Source organism: Oculina patagonica, chromosome 3 (assembly GCF_052425735.1).
Source record: "Oculina patagonica isolate OP01 chromosome 3, crgOcupat, whole genome shotgun sequence".
In the NCBI taxonomy this organism is placed as follows: Eukaryota; Metazoa; Cnidaria; class Anthozoa; order Scleractinia; family Oculinidae; genus Oculina; species Oculina patagonica.
In genome coordinates, this window is record NC_135760.1 from 4,013,325 (window position 1) to 4,034,359 (window position 21,035).

General features: G+C 37.4%; 2 protein-coding genes across 4 annotated transcripts; one reads left to right on the forward strand and one right to left on the reverse strand.

The window, feature by feature from the left end:
* Positions 1–2,267: 2,267 nt before the first annotated feature.
* On the forward strand, positions 2,268–4,722 carry LOC144646149 (transmembrane protein 45B-like). Its single transcript, XM_078505681.1, has one exon. It carries the CDS (start codon positions 2,389–2,391, stop codon positions 3,256–3,258), a length of 870 nt encoding a protein of 289 aa, XP_078361807.1. The 5' UTR covers positions 2,268–2,388; the 3' UTR covers positions 3,259–4,722.
* Positions 4,723–7,742: 3,020 nt separating this feature from the next.
* Positions 7,743–16,796, reverse strand: LOC144646150 (leupaxin-like). 3 transcript variants are annotated; one of them, XM_078505683.1, is made up of 7 exons: positions 16,612–16,796; positions 15,312–15,593; positions 13,000–13,125; positions 12,052–12,336; positions 10,282–10,580; positions 9,463–9,693; positions 7,743–8,937 (listed from the first exon to the last, which is right to left on the reverse strand). In XM_078505683.1, the coding sequence occupies exons 1-7, from the start codon at positions 16,622–16,624 to the stop codon at positions 8,671–8,673; spliced, it is 1,503 nt and encodes a 500-aa protein (XP_078361809.1). In that variant the 5' UTR covers positions 16,625–16,796; the 3' UTR covers positions 7,743–8,670. The 3 variants fall into 3 exon arrangements, with proteins under 3 accessions (XP_078361809.1, XP_078361808.1, XP_078361810.1); XM_078505682.1 differs by lacking the exon at positions 16,612–16,796 and having other exon boundaries at positions 15,312–16,080; XM_078505684.1 differs by lacking the exons at positions 13,000–13,125; positions 16,612–16,796 and having other exon boundaries at positions 15,312–16,090.
* Positions 16,797–21,035: the final 4,239 nt, after the last annotated feature.

Here is a 21,035-nt window from a genome sequence, read left to right on the forward strand (position 1 = left end):
AGATGAATTCTATGGAGATAACAGTCGTCATTCCAAAGATAGCGCATCGTTTCTGTGGAAAACACCGGTCAATGCGGATTCTCCTAAGAAATGAATCCGTACCAACTATCATTCATGTTCATCCAATAGAAGCTTCAATCTTGGCAGTATCTTTCTTTCTAACGTTAGTTAGATTGCTGTGAAAGTTTAAAGTGCCCCGAATTTTCCTTTTCAACGTGCCGGTGTATTTTGTTCTGTCTGTCAGTCCCCCTCAGGCATTTCATAATAGCAACCAGTATCGATCGTCTACGTTTTAGTAGTTCGTGTTTTGCAAGAGTTCTTTGAGAGAGCCCAAGAGTTTGAGGATGTTTTGTGAAGCACTGTATAAACGCTGCTTATGACATCCGATCAGAGATCTATCCAGCGATCTAGATCTTTTCGCTAAGAGTTTGCTTTATTTACTATGGCTCTATTCATGCCATGCATATTCACCACCATAAAAAAGATTATCGCACTAAAGTAAAACCCCGGGGGGGGGGGGGGGCACTTCCTATAAATGGGCTAATGGGGATGTGCCGCTGGATGGGGTCGCATTTTCACGACTGGACTGACTATAATGGGGTCGCCATTTCAAGCATTTTTTTATAGGGTGACTAGAATGGGGTCACACTTTTCCGGGATTTTGAGAGTACGAAAATCTGGCAAGTTGTGATTTATGAACGGAAATATTCGCCGAAAAAAATGTTACCGTATTTATTGCTGTTGTTCAATATTTGACAAACGGCTCCCAGAAAGTGACTAAGTTGGGGTCGTAAAAATTAAATTTACCCAAAAGTGACTAAGATGGGGTCTATAATTGGCCATAGAATATGACTATAATGGGGTAGGGGTTCTGAGAGGCCAGCGGCACATACCCAACAAAAATTTACCCAAGTACCCCCCCCCCCCCCCGGGAGTAAAACGTGGCTTTCAGACACCCTTATGAAATGGTTGCCACAGGCATCAGTCAAAATTACCTGACTTTTCCCTGATAAAAATAAAATTTCCCTGCCTAAATAAATACAAATTGTCAGATATATAAAAGCCGCCTCCTGGCTCTATTTCCAAAAGAAAAACGTCGCGGAGATCATATTGACAAAAAATTTACTTCAGCCCTCAATGGTATTACATCAGACATGTCATAGCTAAAATTTTCCTGATTTTCGTTTTCAAAATCATGTCAATTTTTCCTAACTCAAAATAAAATTTCCTGACTTTTCCCTGACATTCAAGAATTTTATTTTTCCCTGACCATTTCCTGACCTATGGCAGCCCTGTTTTAAACACCGTCGACAAAAGAATTAACAATACTTTCAAGTCTGGAGATTTTGTCATTGATTAAATGGAAGAAAATATCGGAACTGATATTCACGACTTCTGAATGCACATCACGTCCATATATATTTTTTTAAAAAGTACACTTTAAAAACAGTTTGAGAATCAGTTCGGAGCCTTTCACCACTACGGCTAAATGGCAAGACATCACAACTTTTTGAGACATTTCACGCATCGTGACTCAACTAGTAATCCAGAGTGCATTGAGCTATAATTTAGCGCACGATTTTTTTTCTCTTGAGTGCGTTTTTAGACCATATGTTTGCTATCGGTGGATATTTAAAAGGAAATGAAAAAGTCAACTGCCCCTACAGTGACAGCAATTTCCAAGTACAGCGCCAAACTGTCGCCATGCAAACAGAAAACTTGATAATTCTGGCGATCGCGCGTCTGAAAAGCGAATTCGATGACTGTTTTCTGACATATGTAAAATGCACAGTCCATAATTTGTGCTCTTGCTAAAATTAACAGCGTAATGATTTGATTTGCATTTAGCTTATAGACTCGCTCACCCTAAAGCTGATTCTCGCCACCTGTACCTGGTCGTACCTGTTGCAAGTTATTGAGAAATTAGATTATATCTCCGAGTCTGTGCAATATATAATCGTGTATCGAGTTCCCTTCCCATGGTGCATTGTCCCCCGCGCCGAATCCTGTACAGTTTTTTGGAAATTATCATCCCGTTAATTTTACAAGTCTTTTTCTACAAATACAGAATTTTATCTAAAAATGATTGTGCGCTGAAAACTAACTCGAAATGACAGTTCCGTCAATAGCCAATCAAATTTGAGATAACGGGAATTGTATAACAATAGCGTTTGAATATTCTTTTCCCCTTAGCCCTCGAGTCAGCAAATAAATTAAACCACTGGGCGCGAGACATTTAAATGGCCACAGCTGGTTGAAATTGACAACATTAATGCTAAATAGTTCTAGCCGATGACATTGGTCCGTAGATATAAATAAGTTGTCACTGAGGCGCGAGGCGAGGCCACCCTTCACTCAAGACCCGCCAGCGTATATGTTTTCAAAATAATGGGAGATTTTCTCGGTCACGCGGCTCCCGGTGCTATGTTTCTCGTGTTATCTCTCTGGTGGTTCTTGGGCACTCTGATCCGAACACATCAACATGCCAGACGTAGACGAGGCTTGCTTCGCTCGTGCGGCACGTCGAACACAAGATTAAAATCGCACGCGCCCGTTTGGTTCTCGTGTCCCGGGAAAACGCTCTCGAAAATCCCCGTGGAACCCATTGTGAAGGTCCTTTTAGCAATTTTAGGCGTTCTGGGAGAACTCGGCTTGAGTAAGGCGTGGACTTTGATCGACAAAGATGGAGAATTTGTAGCCGAGAACCTGAACAATCACAGCCACACTGCGATGTACTGTTTCTTTGGTCTATCTGGCGTGGTTGATCTTCTGATGTGGTACGATATTATGTCTTTGCCGCCAATGTGTGACTACGTGATCTTGTCAGCGTGTTTTTGGGTCGAAGGCTTCCTATTCTACTTTCATCTTCACGGACATTCGGATATTAGCGTTCGCTTGCACACGATTCTCTACATGATAATATTCATCACAGCAGCGTTGTTCCTAGTTGATGTCTTTTTAACGCGCCTTCAAACATTGTTTGCCTTAATGAGGGCTATTCTACTAGGCGTCCAAGGGACATGGTTTTTACAAATTGCTTTTGTTCTGTACGGACCAAACCCCTGGAAGAACACACCAAGCAATGTGGAGTTTTTGGCGGTCGCGTTCGCGTGGCATTTGTTTATTTTCGCATCTGTAGCTCTGATCCTCGTTGCCATGTTTAATCGATTTTGCGGGGAAAAATACACAAGAGATGATCAATTAGAAGAAACAATTTCAGACGAAGAGGCTGAAAGAATTCCTTTGGAAAGTTCCTAACAGCGACACAATGTGCGCGGGAAATTGGATCTGTTTTTTTTTGTATTTTCAAAGCGCGGTATTGAAAAGTGCAGGTTGATTAGCATAAGCAGGAACTGTGCCAACTCCATGCATCTCTGAGCGTTGAAGAAAGATTGCTATCAATTCCAACACCAGGTGCTCTTTAAATAGTCCACCAAACAATATGAAGCTATAAACAAACAACGCTAGCGAGGCGAGAATTTATCATTCTCTTCGACAGAATAATAAGTTTTTAACAGTAAAAAGATCGTAAACTCTTTAAATAAACCACTTTGAGCGGAAAATTGTGATAATCATTAAACGAAACTTTATGCATTATCCATTTATGAGCTCGTATCGATGAATTCATAATTCAGAGTGAACGCAGTCTCATTTGCAATTTTATCTTGGTTTTTGCTAAAGCGCGAGAAATGTTTAGCAATTTGTTGTGGACTCGGTCTTCCGGGGTGTAAAACGTGGGCTATAGGAGAAGTGGGTCTGTGAACTTGTTTTTATTTTAAGGCTAATTGTATTCCGTTAAGTTTTGTCTTGGCATAATCGATTCGCTGTTGATTAAAAGCGCCATAAACGCAAAAATTTAGCTCGTACCATGTTGTAATTTTATTTTATGCTTATAGTTCGCGCCTTTGTTTTCTTCGTATTTTGAAAGTGACTGTTTACAGTCTGTAACGTGTACTCAGTGTATAGAAAATCAAAATGAACCCGACTTACGAGGGATTAAGATCTCTTTTATGCGCGCAAGAATCGTAGACGGTAAACAAACAGGGCTCGTGTCTTTTACAATAAAACACACAAGAATTTTTAATTTAATCTCAAGTTTGATGTATCTGACTTTATTTCTCTCAATAACAAAGCAGCTTGTCATAGTAATATCTTAGTTGCCAGAAACAAACGCGACTCATTGTAGGTAATATTGTAAAGCTAACGTTAAACGAAAACAAAATTTGCGCACGGCTTTATACACCTGACAGAAAGCCAGTTTTAACTGCGTGTGTTGAACTAGTATTTTAATTACTATAAATTTGTACTAAGTTGACTTCTAATAAATACAGATCTTTCATCTATATGTGAAAAATTATTTGCATTTTTTTTTCAATGCGACTCCACCTCGCGTGACAAATATAAGCTTCCGGAACTTCGAATTCGATTAATGTTTCGCCTCGTGTGAAATAACAAGTCTTGATATGAAACGTATCATCTTTAAGCAATCTTATCTTTGCAGTGCTGTATATTCTCGTAATTTAGTTAGGAGAAAACCTCAAAGCTGATATTAAGCTTCTGTCTGAAAAACTGCGAAAATTAATCCACCACTTCTGAAAACGATTTTTCTAACCGTAAGTAATTAATATTAATATTTTAAAACTGAGACAAGGAGTTCTATGGAAAAGAGAGCTTTGCTAAAGTATGCAGGCTAAATTGGCGGGCTTTTTTCGATTGTTCAAGATATCAGTTATTCATATGAGATTAAATAAACCAATGTTTGTAGTAAAATTGGAAAAAAATAATTACTTTGAGTTGGCGGAGTGTAGTTTTCGCAAATTTTATGGTCAGCATTGAATTGTATGGCAAAACTGTATACTTTCAAACCGGAGTGGAAAATTGAAGTGAAACAATGTAATAATGTTATGGCTTAAAAACGTCAAATATTTTTAGCAAGAAGTTGACAATTTTTAAAAAAGTTATTAATAATCATCAGATTGTTGAGTAGGATAAGCCAATTTAAAAAGATGTTCCTGAAAAACAGAGCCAAAATTTACAGAAAGATTTCAATCAGTTGGCAACTTCAGCTTGTTAAGAAATAAGCTACGGCTTGCGCCAGGGAAATTTTGCTTGCTCTTCAATTGACATTTGTCTGTCAGGGTGATTGCCTTGTTTTTCTACGGGTACATGAATAAATTCGAACTTTGTGGCTTCGTGGAATTCATTGATCTCGTAGCTTTTCAATATTTCATTTTAAATTACAAAGAAAAACAGCGCAAATTACGATAATGCGATTATTTTTTTGCGCCAATTTTGGCAAATTGTTTTTGCTCTTAATACGATTCAAAACATTTGTAAATCTCGCCGACTTCCATCTCTAAAACATAGTCGCAGGAGCATAGTCGCCTTCTTTTTCACTTTATTTTTTATTGGATTTTGTGCCTTTGATCTCCCCAGGTGTCGGTATTTTTTCAACAGAAGAAACGTTAACCCTCAACTGGGATCATGGTAATGGTATTTTTTTTACACCTTCAGTTTTTAGAAGGCACGTCAGAGGAATTTGAGACGTGATCGCTAGGAAAATTGTCTTGATTTAGAAAAATTGAAGATTGTAGAAAATGTATGAACACAACTTACAAGGTGAACATTTATTTTGATGGGAAAACGAGAAATGCTATGAAAACATAGTCGAATTGAAGGCGAGTATTTCCACAGTTGTTGCAAGTTCTCTCAAACTTTACCGAGGTATTGGCAAACCTCTATAAAAAACACAGACAAAACTTCTTTACATGTCCACCTAGTAAATGGCCCAGCTCACCACGTGTCCCTTGTAGCTCAGTTGGTTAGAGCGCCCAACTGGTATCTGGGAGGCCATTGGTTCATTTTCCGTTGGGGACTCAGATTTTTTCTTTGTCCCATACTCGTGTCATTGTTAAACAATTAATCTTCATAGTACTGATAGTAGTATATATTGAGTAGGTACTACTCAATATATACATCTTATTCTTATACTAATTTTCGAATTTCGCGAGTATTAATTTTCGCGATTGAAAGAAAAATTCGTGCAAAAGTGTATAAAATTTCGCGATTTTGTCAGCGTTTTATGGATCCGTCGATAAAGACTAAGGAACTTTTGAAAAAATACAAAGGCCTGGCTTAATATAGCTACAAGAAGCCTGTAGAGGAAAATTTGGTGACTGTACTCAAGACGTTTTTGCCGATATACAAACTGAAGAAAGCAGTAATCAGAGGAAAGGTGCTAATCGAAAAGAAGATATAAATATATTTTCAAGGATAGAAAAATTTCGCGCATTTTTTTTTTCGCGCATAATTAGTAAATCTCGCGACTATTTTGAAATCGCAAAAATCGCGAAAATAAGTACTCGCGAAAATTAGTAAGAATAAGGTAATTAACCCGTCCTGTGACAGGAACTGCACACGCGCGTGGCGTTTGACCGCTGTGCTCCATCTATCTGAGTGTGTATGTGGCTTACAGTATAGAGAAACTTGAGTTTCGTGTTTCAAGTCTACTGAGTTGGTACACGAAACTCCTGACTTGTGGATGCGTTGCGGACCTACAGTGTATTAAAAAGAAAAACAGAGGTTTGGAAATCAATCACACACAAACGACTAACTCAATGGCATTGTAAACCTTACTTGCCATTTTAGATACAAGACTCACCAAGAGAAGAAAGAGAAAAACCGTTTTAACTGAAAAAGGTAAATTTATTTATTCAAGGGTAATGCAATTTTACTATACAATATTATAACTTGAAATAATTTCATATTTTTTAATCATGATTTTTTATTCACTCTAGTAAAATGGTGCTAGCTATTCCTAAATGGAGCAAGTAGTTGTGAACATCATGCATAAAATATGGTGTGACATATTCAAAAATTGTTGCTTTGACCATGCTTGTACCATCAGCTGTGGGTGTCTGTCTACGGTTCAAGCATTACTTGACGAACCACAAAATGGCTGCGCAAAGAACAAGTGCAGAGTTTTTGCCATACCTTAATGGGCGTACATCAAATGATTTATTTGAATACAGAGCTTGGTCAAGAGCACATTTACAAAAGGATGAATGTTTTTAAGGGTTCAAGGACTTATGTTTCGAATTCCCATTTCCAGAACAAATTTTGTAAAATGCTTGCACCAAACACGTTTCTCCTGAAAAACAGGACTTTAAAAAAAACCTAGTGTGCTTTTTAGCAATTCCTCTTAATGCATAATTTGATTGCTAACAAGCACATTATTCTTTAAGGTACATTATTTTATTTCCTATTGCCTAATTGAGAGCTGAGTTTGTTCAACAAGTTTATAACAAGGTTGTTTTGAAAAAAATAGCTAGCATTTTTCATTCTTACTTAATTAACAAACAAATCACATTTAAAGTATTGCCATGTTCTTGAAATAAATTGTTCTATCGACAACATTTTCACCCTAATTGAAAATGATTTTCTTCATTTGACCTTTTTCACAATGTTGCATTTTAATCTGTTTAATTTAACTAACATTAGACAGGCAAACTCTGTTTTTAAGCTGGTGAATAACAATAACAAACGCATCTTGTGTCTATAATGTTTTCAATTTGAATATAACAACAATACCATATGGCACTGCACTTTTAACCTTTAAGTCCTAATGCTGATCAGCATTTAATTTCTCCTCTTGACATCAATAAAGATTTAGCATAACACAGTGACCGACTATTAGGCAAACTTGCCATCTGATTGGCTATGCAAGGGCGGTCTAATCTTAGATAGACTGCCACTGGGGCAAGCTGCTGAAATCATGTTTCGAGGCTTCCCATCTCAAAACTATCACCCAATAGCTTGCCATATAGTGTAGAAAAGTAAGCGAGCCTGCAAATAACAGCCAGTCATCAGACAATTGTCCAGTAAATTTGGCATTTTCACCACTGAAGGTTAGTCTAGCCTGGCAAATTGACTAGGGTCCTGAACCTGAAACATTCAGTGGAGCATAAAAAACTACACTGTAATATACATTGTATCTTATGATGCTAAGCACTACATGTAGATACAACACATAAAGAACCCTTTTCACTGATAAACGATAAAAACAGTTCTAAGACATAAAAATAAAGGCATACGAAAAAACTTGCTCATAGAAGAAAATTATTTGCAGGCATGGTTAGGTAAAATTTGAAGAAATTTATTAGAGCGACGAAAATTATTTGCAAGCCTGGTTGAGCAAATTTGAATATTCAGACCTGTATGTAAAGAGTTCAAAAAAATTAACACTTTATTCTTGGATCCTAAGTGCAAGTCCAAATTAACTGGTTCTTAGAACAACACCAAACACAATTTTTTTTAAAAAAAAAAAACACTTTCTTTTTCTTAACAGGGCCATTTACCCTTTTACTACCAAGAGAGCAATGTACTGTACCATGCTAACCTAATAATAGATTTGTTCATTAAGATATATTGATTTGTTACATTTTAAGTTAGCATGGACACACTACATAGTTACATCTTTGAATTACATTCTGTTCATAGTGAATAACTAACCAAGGTCAAACAAAGAAGTAGCATGCAAAAGCAACCAGTATTTTAACCACAAACACACTAACATGAAATCAAATGGTAAAAGAAATGGTTTCTATTATGGTTAACCTGATTATAAGTATTAAACTGTAAAATTCTCCTAGGGCAAAATTAATCTTTTATCTACCCAAAAAGTTTTATGAAACATGGGTGGCAGTAGGGCTTGTCGTTCTGTTCCTTGAAGGTGCCTTTGTTAAGTTGCTTGAGGCAGAATGCACAAACAAAGTGCTCTGGGTGAAATTTACGGTGCATGGCAGTGATGCACCGACCCGTGATGGGCTTCTGACAGCTGTAGCACAAGGTACCTCGACGGGAGTGGTAGTGCATCTCACAGTATGGTCGACCATCATGCTCAAAGAAGCTTCCTCCTGGAAAGGCTTGATGACATTCCTGGAAATAAATGGTGTGCAACATCAATAACATTGTTGAGTAACAAGGTTAAGTGAATACAGAAAATCACAAATTAGATGACACTGTCTTGATATCACACCATATTAGAACATTTTTCACGTAAGTTTCAAAAGTAATTTGCATTTGCTTTGGTTTTGCATTACTACGATTAGGGTGGTATTAAAAAAACTCCAACACTTTCTCATCCAATCAGAAGTAAAACCAAAATTTCCATTCGCTTTAGTTTTGCATAACTACGGTTAGTGATTGGATTAAAAAAAGGGCCACACTTTCTCATCCAATCAGAAGTAAAACCAAAACCAGATACATGTATTTGCTTTGAGTTTTGCCGGTTCACTGGATTGTCTATTTTCTTTGTGATTGGCCACATAGATAACTTTGATTTTGGTTTCACTCCACACAATTGAAAACAGCTCTTCAAAACCAACTTAAAGAGAAATGTTTGGAATTCAGTAATGAGAATTTGCTATTTTGGGGATTAAAAACAGAAGTAAGAGAACTAACCGAGCACACAAAGCATTCCGAATGCCAATGGGCACTGAGAGCAGTGATGTAGCTATCCATTATCGGCTGGCCACACCCTCCACACCGGGGAGCAAACATGGCATAGTAATCTTCACGGCAAAAAGGTTTTCCATCTCTTTCATGGAAACCAGTGTCGCCAAATGGCCTGCCGCAACTAGCACAGACAAAATGTTCAGGATGCCACGTCTGGTCCAGGGCTGTCACACAAGACTGAAAAAGAATGAAGAAATGAATATATTACTAGAGACGTTAGAGACCTTGCCAGAAAATCGCTGATAAAACTCTATGTTCAAGCATATCCTGCATACAAACAGTTATTATCTTTGCGTATTCTCACTGAGTTTCCTTGGAATGGTTTTGAAAAACTCATAAATGTACACTTAGATAATAGCACACTGGTTGTTTTGTTTCAATTTGTTGCATAAATCTCAATGATCACTAAAGAAGGAAATAAATGACATGGCTTGGGGCAAGTGGACTTGACAAGAACCCTGGACACTGCTTTCCATACTTGTCTTAGTCAGAATTCACACTATGTTTATTCCAGAAAATGATACAAAATTGCGTAAACAATAATTTTAATTCAAGTCCATGTCCTCAGTATACAATGTACCGGTAACACTGATTTACAGCCCTGAAAGAGCCTTGAGGGGCGCTTTTAATATTTCTTTTTGTGATCCTCCCACCTGTTCTAAATTTACTTGGCACAAAATCTGTTTGAATAGGAAAACCTGTGCTGATAAGGTATTACTCTTAACTACAAGGCAAGTAAGTAATAAAAACAAAATCAGAACTTACATCTAGGATGGGCCCGCTACAGTAAGCGCATCTTGGTGCAAACTGCTCGTGGTAATCTCTCTCACAGAAAGGCCTTCCATCTCGCTCAAAGAAATTAGTAGCACCTAACGGAACCTCACAAGTAACACAAGTGAAATGCTCAGGATGCCATGTGCGACCCAAGGCAGTGCAAACTTGGCCTATGATTGGTTTGTTGCATGCTGCACACTCTCCTTTCTTCGTTGTGCTGACTCCTTGCCTTGTCATGTCCGACTGAAGTGAACCCAACATAGAGTCCAGCTGGCTGACCTTACCAACAGCTTATGAAAGCAAGAAAAACCCACTATCAACATGTAAATTCTTATAGTGTTTGAAATACATTCCTTTTAATTTACCTTAGGAGAATTTGATTTTAGATAAATTTTTGCTAAGATGATCTAATGGTCACACTATTTCAGGTAGTTATGTCACACATGTCGAAAATAGGGTTGTGCATAACAAATGTATGAACAGGTACATGGAAAAAGACTCAAATCACAACATGCAATATTTTCTCAATTAAACACCCTGGTGTTTGTTTCAAACCTGGCCTGGTGGACCCCCCCCCCCCCCCCCCCATTTAACTGACTCATGCAGTTTATTCGAGCTTGGTAATTATTAAAGTGTATATGACATGAAAAATATTTTCTGCTTTTTTGAAAGGCCTTTCGAAATACAGAAGAATGGCGTTTTTCTTTTCGAAATATCTTTTTTCGTTTCAGAGATATTGACGTTTTTGTATTATGCAAATTAGATCAGTGATGACGTCACAAGATTTGACTCTAAAAATAGTAAAATACTGAATAAACAATATCTCTAAAACTTTTGAAGCAGTGTTCTTGAAACTTGGCACCACAAATGTGCATCACAAAAGAAACAAAATGACACCCTTAGTATTGTTGCCATAGCAACTCTTTCAGCTCCAGTCTCTCTCTGTCAAAAAGACAAATATCCCCATATCTGACCTCTAAAGTGAGACAAAGGGTCCTGCTTAGAACAGACATAGTTCCCATATTGCCTTTATTCCCACCATTGGTTTGGCTGCGCTAGATGGTTCTTGGTTTAAGACAAAAACTGGGAATTTCAGTTTTTATTGAGACAGCACCAGCGGCAAAACTGTTGTCATGGCAACAACCCTAAGAGTAACATTTTGTTTCTTTTGTGATGCACATTTGTGGTGCCAAGTTCCAAGAACACTGCTTTAATAGTTTTAGAGATATTGTTTATTCAGTATTTTACCATTTTTAGAGTCAAATCTTGTGACGTCATCACTGATCTAATTTGCATAATACAAAAACGTCAATATCTCTGAAACGAAAAAAGATATTTCGAAAAGCAAAAACGCCATTCTTCTGTATTTCGAAAGGCCTTTCAAATTAGCAGAAAATATTTTTCATGTCATATACACTTTAAGGAGAGTTTTATTCATTATTTTTGACAGCAATAAACCTTGCCATTATTATTCCCAGAGCTTATTATATCTCAATTAAATGCTTGAGGGGCATATTTACAACTTCAACTAGAAAACCTAGCCTATATTTGAGTGATGGCATGACAAGCCTGTCCCTTGTGAATGTCACAAGTAAAAATCATACTTAGTCAGTCCTACAATAAAAAATAAACTTTTATTAAAATGTCAACTAAAGTAATCAAGAAATCTGTTTGTCATGTTACAGATGTAGGTTTCATAATTGGCAGTCAGCAGTAAGCAACTGATACATTAAAGTACAAAGTTTAAATCATCATACTAACCAGCAGGAGATGTAGGTTTAGTTTTATTAGGCTTAGCATAATCTCCACTAAGCCTGGCTTGTGACGGAGTAGGTGCTGCACTGACATTAACTTTAAAATCTGACAGTGATGCCATCAAGTCATCAAGTTCTTTAGTTGCTGTCGAGGCTGTACGTGATTGCCTGTTGTCAAGGTCCCTTGCCTGCCTGAGTTGGCTGTGCTGGGGGGAGGGAGTGGCAACGTGAGACGTGGAGACTTGGCCTTTTGGGCTTTCAGGTCCATTTCTTTCTCTATATCGTACATCAGCTGCACAAAATACAAATCACAAAATGTCACATATACCGCTAGTGGAATCCCGATTTGGAAATTGGTTTGAGAAATCAGGGGTAAAATTGGAGTGTCGGCTGAGTGAAACATTACAAGTCCAAGGGAAATGACTTTTGGTTCGAGTTATTATGTTACACAAGAGGAACAGTAGAATTACAAGCTTTTGTGAGCTGCTACATTCTAGAAACACAAACACGTCAGAACACTATGTTAGTTCAGGACTTTGATTTAAGGGTCAGTGGTTTGTTGTTAGCGTTAGCTCATTTATGGATAATCTCCATTGTTCAAGCATTCCCAGTTTTACACAATAATGACGACAATATTTTACGACAATATTACAGCAATACTAATAAAAGGCAAGCCCAATTACTTAACGCAATTATTATTATCATTCACCCTGAAGTTGAGTAAGCAGTCAAAGTATTATTATTATTATTATTATTATTATTATTATTACTATTATTATTATTATTATTATTATTATTAAATTAATACTTATAACTATTATTAGCATTTTGTAAATATCTTATTGTTAGACCGTTAGACTGTTATTCTTTAATATTTTAAATATTTGTTTTACGTGATTGAGTTATAGCAGGTTTTGTTTATATAGTGATATGCAGTAAATACACACTAAAATACCTGGTCTGTTATCATGAGCAACTGCAGTTACAGGCCCCTTATAGCTAGATGGTCTACCATTTACTGCTGCCTTTGGAGATGGTGATGATTGACTAGCTCGCGGTGATCCTCCACTAATTCGCCTGTCTATAGTGACAACAAAAGATATGGTCACCACCAGTCCCTTTCAGAGACCACCTCTAGTTGTCCACCTTATATTTGAGATGTGTCTACCTTAAAAAGAGAGCTTAATAACAGCCAAACAAGTGAAATAGCGAAGCGTACGAGGTCTAAAAATAGAATGCAAATGAATTTATCCTACAAGAGGATCACATGTTCTGAGAGAAATAGAAGGGATCTAGGCCAAGTTTTTGTTTTATGAAAGTGTTTTAGGATCACTGGCTGTTTTGAAAAGTGTTTTTAGGAAAATCATCTGCTATTTCGGTTTGTTTGTCTAAGTCTTGTCTGAGTCGTGACGTCACTCGCGCACTTCGCTATTCAGACTGAACTTGGGATTAGATTTCACCTCCAGTGGAAAAGCAACTGCCTCCCATATAAGGTACAATTGGCAGAAGCCTATCCTCAACTGCTCATAGGAGTTTTTATTCAAAGGAGTCATGTATCATTGAAATTGATGATTAATAATAACTTTTGGACCCCAAGAGCTAGTTTCTATGCCAACCAAACGACATGCCCACTTTAAAAAGAACAATGACAGATTGTGATACATGTACGGCAAACCACATGATGGTAATTTCAATTTTAAAACTTTACTGTTTGATGTTTAAAAATCTAAAAAGGCAAGTCTTTAAATTAGTGTTAACATTACTTACTATATATGATAATTATAAAGCTTGACGTGATTAACAGAGAACATTTTGTCATGGTTCTGGAAGGGTTGGTTATGCAAATTAATATTCTGTATTAATTTTTATTAGACCACATGCCATGCTTCAAAACATACAAAATTAAAATTCAGATCTTGTCAATAAATCCAACAAGTGCGAAGTAATTTATTTCTTATATATTAAGTAACAGTACTTTGAAGTAGTTTTTATAACAAGACTTCTCCCCTTAAAATAGAAAACATATTTATTTCTTCATTTAAGTAAGCATCCTTTCTTTTAATTTCATTCATAATGAGCAAGTTTGTAAACTATCAGGGATTTAGAAACCACAAGCATTTTCAAACAAAAGATCTGAAACAAAACACATCTGTGCTGATAAGAGCATAATTTTTAGTTCAGATTTTATGTTTGATATATGTTGACCTGATCTTATTTTAAGTAATTCCAAAATTGTTACAAATCAAAAATATGGCAGCAATGAAAGAAATGCAAGGATTTCGAAAGAAAAACCTCACAGTTTTGTGCAACAAATGTTCTCAAAAAATTATGATTATTTTTTGTTTCCACACTAGGGGGTAGACCTTTGTTTTGCATCAAACAAAATTTACCATTAAAAACTTTAAATTAACCGAGTAAACTGCAACACGCTAGACCACAGTAGTCAATGTTTGATGATATTTTTGCGCACTATACAATTACAAGATTACATTAATTTCAAGTCTCGTCTCTTTTGATCATAATTTTGGTAACACCTTTAGAAATTATTACTTTTTTTCTATAAAATTGAGTTGTAGTATTAGAACTTTATTTCTGTCCCCCATTACAATTATGTCCAAATAAGGAGGGAATGTATGCTAGCTTGCAATATTTTTACAACCAATTACAAGGAATATATTGATTTAAACATAAATTAAAACCAGCTGCAACAGGCAGAAAGGAACTTCAAGGCAATTTGACAACAACACAGGCAGCTGTGCTTCGGTCTTTGAAATTCATTTCTGTTCAGCAATGGTTATTTACATGTAAAAGCAACGTTGTCCAAAAACTACAAAATTTAATGGAGGATTGTAAAATAATGGCCAAGAGAATGGGGGTGTATTTACTCTGGGATAAAATGAGCAAACAGTTTCATTGATTTTGGTACGTCTTGCAAATTTAACGAGAAAGTTTTAATAGCATTGATGAACACAAAGGACTTCACGTTTTTATTTAGCTAAGACATATTTTGAAAATATTTCTGAAAGAAACTACATTTTCGATTGCTCAAAGGCAGCTCAGAAATCAACTACCAAAGAAACAGACATTTATATTATAAATCAAAGAAAATGTATTATGTACAAACTGGCACAATACTAGAAACGGATTAAATTTGACCTCAAATATCTTCCAAAACAATAATCGAGAGAATAAAATCAATGAAAAATTCTGTATTTTAAATTTTACCCCTTAGAAATATAGGCTTAGCAAATTAATTTAACAACGTACCTGGCGGATCCGAAGGATAGTGCAGAGGATTGCTTAGATTTTCCAATAAACTGTCCAACTCGGAGAGATTCTGACCCAAACTCGATGATGGCGCAGGTGCAGGGAATAAAACATCGTCTTTGGGGTTCGATCCTTGAGGATCGAACGCTTCGAACGCTGGAGGAGGGGGTAAAGGCGGAGGAATATCAGGCGATTCTCTTCCATTCGTAGTTTGCCTTCCTCTTTCAGTCGGAGAAGCGGAAACAGTCGGACTCGTCGCTTGAAGATCTGCCAGCAACGCATCTAAAAATTCAATATTTTGTTTCAGTTTTTCCTCGATCGAGGGTTTCCTCGTTTTCCCTGGCATATTATTTTTCTATTTCACAACTCCCTTCGCCAGATCTCGAGATCGTTCGCGTTCGAAGTTTTTCACTTCGCTCTGGGTTTTTAAAAATTCATTCAAACCAAACCACGTTACCGCGTGTCTCTGAATGACATATGTAACGTGCTGTCGGATGTATATCCCATCATTTGCCTCACCAAAGCACAATAAAATAACACAAAGCGATATAAATTATTCACGAGTATATTGACATGTGTTTTTGGACACGAAAACCTCGCACGGAGTTTGATTTCGTTGCGGGAATTAGGCGCTGCACGCCCGCGTGCCACTCGCTCGAAAACCCGCAAAACAAATGCCTGCTTCAGCTACCATTGCTCAGAGGAAAATATTAAATATGCTGAATCGCTAATGAAACGAGGACGTCCCAGTGCGAGGTCTATTGAAAACTTGGCTACTTTGTAATCGCTAGCATTGGAATCTTCGAGTTTATTTTCACAGGGAAATCGGCCGAGATCGGAATGCAGATACGAAAGTTTCTCACGTCGGAACGAAACGCAAGACCTGAACTTCGAAAATAATTTAACATCAGCTGAAACGCTTACACAAACAATGAAATAAAGCCGGTCCGTTATAACACAGGCTTTACATAGTAGGTGTGACTTAAGCTTGAGTAGTTTAAAGCTTATCTTTCCTCGTTGCCGATTTGCGATGGTCTTTTTGAGCAAATGTGACTACACTATTCCTGCATTCCAACACTAGCTGCCCTTGTAATAAAAATTCCAGTGCTGTTTACAGAGCATTGGAAACAGGTTAACTTACGGAATTTCTACGATAGTGTTCAAGATCAGAATGTCAAATACAAACAGGCTTCTAGTTCACAAAAGACGCCAAGATTTTCGCAAGAACGACCACAGATTGGGAAAGACCACAACATCAATTAAGTAATTAGCCATACATTCGAACAGAGATCAAACATACCCAAATCTTCCATGGCAACTTGAAGAATAGCTTCAGATATCCACTTGATAATTCGCCGAACTCGTTAAACTACCAAACTAACGGACTTTTGAGGTCGAAAACCCACACAACTGTATTTACTCGTTATGAACAGTTCAGCTTCTTACGGTGTCTGAAACATTCGTAATGCGTCGGATTGATTCGGAACGAGTCGGGTGTCCGTTTCTGCCAATCATCCGAACAACTTCGTGAATAGTTCGCATTCCAGTTACATACCAATGTCATATATGGAAAACAACGGAAGTAGGGTGTTGACTGGGGAGAGACCAGGGAATTGATGACGTAAAGATCAAGGGTCACGTAAGAGGCTTAAAATAATTCAATTGTTTAATTTATCAAAACATTTTTAATGCGATTTTAGCGATCCTTTGTTTTCACGAAAATCATGGCAGCCAAAAATTATGTCGCAAACACGTCTTTTGCAAAGTTAGCGTATACACTGCTAATAATTAAGATCAAATTCTTGGACTGCTTCCTGCACTGATTTGAAAATCCTAAAATCACAACACATGCTACAATAACAACAAAAACAAAATCCGATTATAAGCAGGCTAAGTAAGGATTAATAAACACTTAAAAAACACATGATCTGAGAAAAGTGAGTATTGAAAAGTATGAAGAACATATTACATGTAACGACAAAGTGCAGCCGAGGTACTCAGAGAATAATATAAATACATTATTGAACGATTAATAACCGCATTCCATTTTATTAACGCAGTTGGGGAGAACTGGTAAAGTTATTACATTATTCCTAGTTTTTTTAAAGGTTATCAGTGTCCCAGAGGGCTTAGGCCTCGGCAGGGGCTAAAACAAACTGGGCTGGGTTTCTGGCTTGATCATATCACATCTACGCTTCATGATCAGTGCTAAAAATATTTTTCATAACAGTCGGGTAAGGTCCCCAGGGACCCCTACTCGCACCAGTTAGGGACGGACCATTAGAAATTACCAGATCTAGAGGGGGATGACTTTTACCAAAAAAAATTCCTGCAAGGGAAACTTGTCGAAAAAAAATCCTGCAAGCGGTTGTGCCTGAAAAAAAATTCGTGCAACGGAATTACCTGTAAGTGTTGTATGATGGCATCTATAAACGTCCATCAGAATGGCTATAGCTAAAATAGTGTTTCTGAGGTTCTGAAAATTAAAATTTTCCCGGAGGAGCATGCCCCCGGATCCCTCTAATTTGTCATGTACCGAGAGAACAGCGTCAGCTTAATCCTATCAACGTTTTGGTTGCAAACACACCTGACCCACCGTAACAATCGCGTTCCATCAGTAAACAGTTAACCAAAAGCACAAACAGTATCATTATTATCACTTTAAACTGCAATTTTGTCTGATATTCTAAAGTTTAGCTTGATATGTTTTAGCTGTCATCTTTTTCATCTTTTTTGTTGAGGGACCAGGATAAAAAATTCTAATAAGGAGGGGGGGGGGGGTTATATTTAACGGGCACTATCTATCAAATCCCTTCATCCCCCTATCCCATATAAAATGAACGGTCCCTAAATGTCGCTTAATTCAGAGAACAAATCTGAAAAATGAAACAATAATGCTATTTAATAATGATAATTGTTGTGCAAATCATAGATGCGTTACAAAAAAAGACCTGTATCTTTGGGCGAAAAAAAAATCGTGCAAAGCTTGTTCCCCAGTGCTGCAGAAAAGTAGGCCTTCAAAACAAATTCCTGCACCGAAAATTTTTTACCCCCCCCCCCCAAGGTTATTTCTAATGATCCGTCCCTTAGCTCCGTGTAGCCGCACCCACTCCCCGGGGGTACTCCCTATACATGTAATGGCCTATACGAGAGGCTCCTCTGGAGGTCCCTTTTTCATGCTTCAAGTATATAAAGGAGTAGGGATTTCACAGGCTTAGGTACACGTATATTTAACAATTAGTCCACGAACAGACGCACCTTATGGCTGTATCATTTAAACTTATTTAATTAACGCTACATAAAAACGTCTTCAAGACTTCCTGTTTAGGCATATGTTATGTCTTTTCGGTATATGAAAGGGGTGCCTTTTCTGTCAAAATTGTATATAAAAGGTAAGGGGTTGGACCTCGGGGCGGAGCCTCCCAGTACAACACCCGAGGGAAATGGGTGGGAGGATAACTTTTGCGTTATAAAAACATGAAAGCTAAAATTGAGGGTCATACTTTTGAAAATGAAAAATTTACCACTCTATCTACCACTCTAGGCTTTTCGTTTTTCATTTTTTCTTGTCTTTCCTTTTTCTCCATTTCTTATCTTTTTGCTGCAGTTGTTGGCCTATAACTGGGCTTGCTTGCAGTTTAGAAATTTTCGAGAAGGTGCTATACAACTTGCCACTGAAGAGCCATAGGTGGCTGAGGCAAATTCTCCTACGAAATTTTCACTTTAATTTTTAAGCATTTTTGTAGGTATTTCAAGCACAATTCACCCAATCACTCTAATTGGGGCATCATCGGAAAGAGCTTTTCCTCCTGCAGAGTTTGAGTGTAAGTGATGCCTTTTTTGATCAAAGATGATGACGTCACAAGTGGAAGAAAGAGCAACGATCGTCAAGGCCGGTTTAGGCCGGCACGGGAGCCAATCGCCACACAAGATTCGAAAGGTAGTAGTTTCTAAAACGACACGTTAGGTCCGTTAGCGTTCGCAATGATCTACTTGCATTGTTGTTTTACTTCATGTTGTACAGTACTTTTATTGTTTTTTCACTTCTCTACTAAGTAACAGTTTGGGGGCTTCACCGATGTTCCCCCTCACTAGATCCGCCCTCTAAATATTAGGCAAGCTGGGAATGTGAGCACATTGTAACCTAGACAGCATTCCGGATTTTTTCCCCAAACATAAAACGCCATAGTGTTCAAAATACAAAGTCCTCAATGGTCAGGAAAACTATCCTCCCGCAAAAATAACCAGACTGCGAGCTGTCTTTTATTCAGCCTCAATTGCTTACCGTATTTACTCGAATAAGCGCCGCGGCGCTTATTAAATTTTTGGCGCCTCAAGTGTGGCGCTTATTCGAGGGCGGCGCTTATTTAAAATTTGAACGCCACAAAGAGTATAATCTTTTACAGTAATAAAAAAATCCCGTCTTTTGATCGTCAGTATTCGTCTCTTGCTGAAGAGAAGGGTGGCACTAGCTGTCCGGGCAAAGTTCGTGGCTTTTACAACGTTTTCATAACTATGTATTGTAGAAATGTTGGAAAAAAACTAATGGACGAACGGTAAAATAAAAAACATCGCTTTTGATGGAAAATATGTCCAAGTTTTTTTTTAAGAGATGCTCTGTAGTGCTGTTTTTAGCTGAAAAAAATTCCGCGAATACGCGCCGCATGGGGACTGCGGCGCTTATTAACTTTTTTGTCCCAAATGCAGCGCTTATTTGAGGGCGGCGCTTATTCGAGTAAATACGGTATACTGTAGAGGCCATTTTAAAATAATCAAGTGTAAACCAACACTTTACTTTTAAGAAAAAAGAGTTTTCGCAGTTTACAAACGAAAAGACATGCTTTTATCTCCCCGCGCCGCGGCGCCTATTAATTTTTTCGCGTTTCAAGTGCGGCACTTATTCGAGGGCGGCGCTTATTTAAAATTTGGACGCCACAAAGAATTTATCTTTAAAAAATAGCGTCTTTTGATTGTCAGTCTTCGTCTCTTGCTGAAGAGAGTAGTGGCGCTAGCTGTCCTGGAAAAGTTCGTGGCCTTAACAACATTTACAGAACTACGTTGTAAGAATGTTGGATAAAATTGGAAAAACTAATGGGCAAGCGGTAAAATAAGCACTTTGAAATGCGAAACATCCCTTTTGATGGAAATAAATGTCCAAGTTTGTTTTGAGTTGCTTTGAAGTTTTTAAGTTTTACGGAATTTCTCGAATAAGCACCACATCTGTACTGCAACGCTTATAGGGGGGCGGCGCTTAATATTAACTTTTTTGTCCCAAATGCGGCGCTTATTTGGGGGCGGCTTTTTTTCGAGTAAATACGGTACTCTTATCAGAAGAAGAGCCCTTTAAGCTACCAGAACAAGGATAAAAATAAAAATAACTTTTTGAAAACACTAAACAACAACGACATTGGTGCATGTAACCTGTAAGCAAAATAAATTTATTTCCCAAACTAAGTAACATCATCAGTATTTGGCACAAAATGAAATATTATTGACAATACTTGTTAGCTATAACTTGAATAATACCATAGAATACAAAGATGTAATTCTGATGAAATATTGACATTGTATACATGTAAAAGAAAGATAGCCAGATGTTATAGCAACTATTAGGACATTTCATAGAGCGGTTTCATTTGAGTGTCGAAAGTAATTTGCATTTGCTTTGGTTTTGCATTACTACGCTGGGTGATTGGCTTAAAAATCTCGTGCCAATTTCTCAGC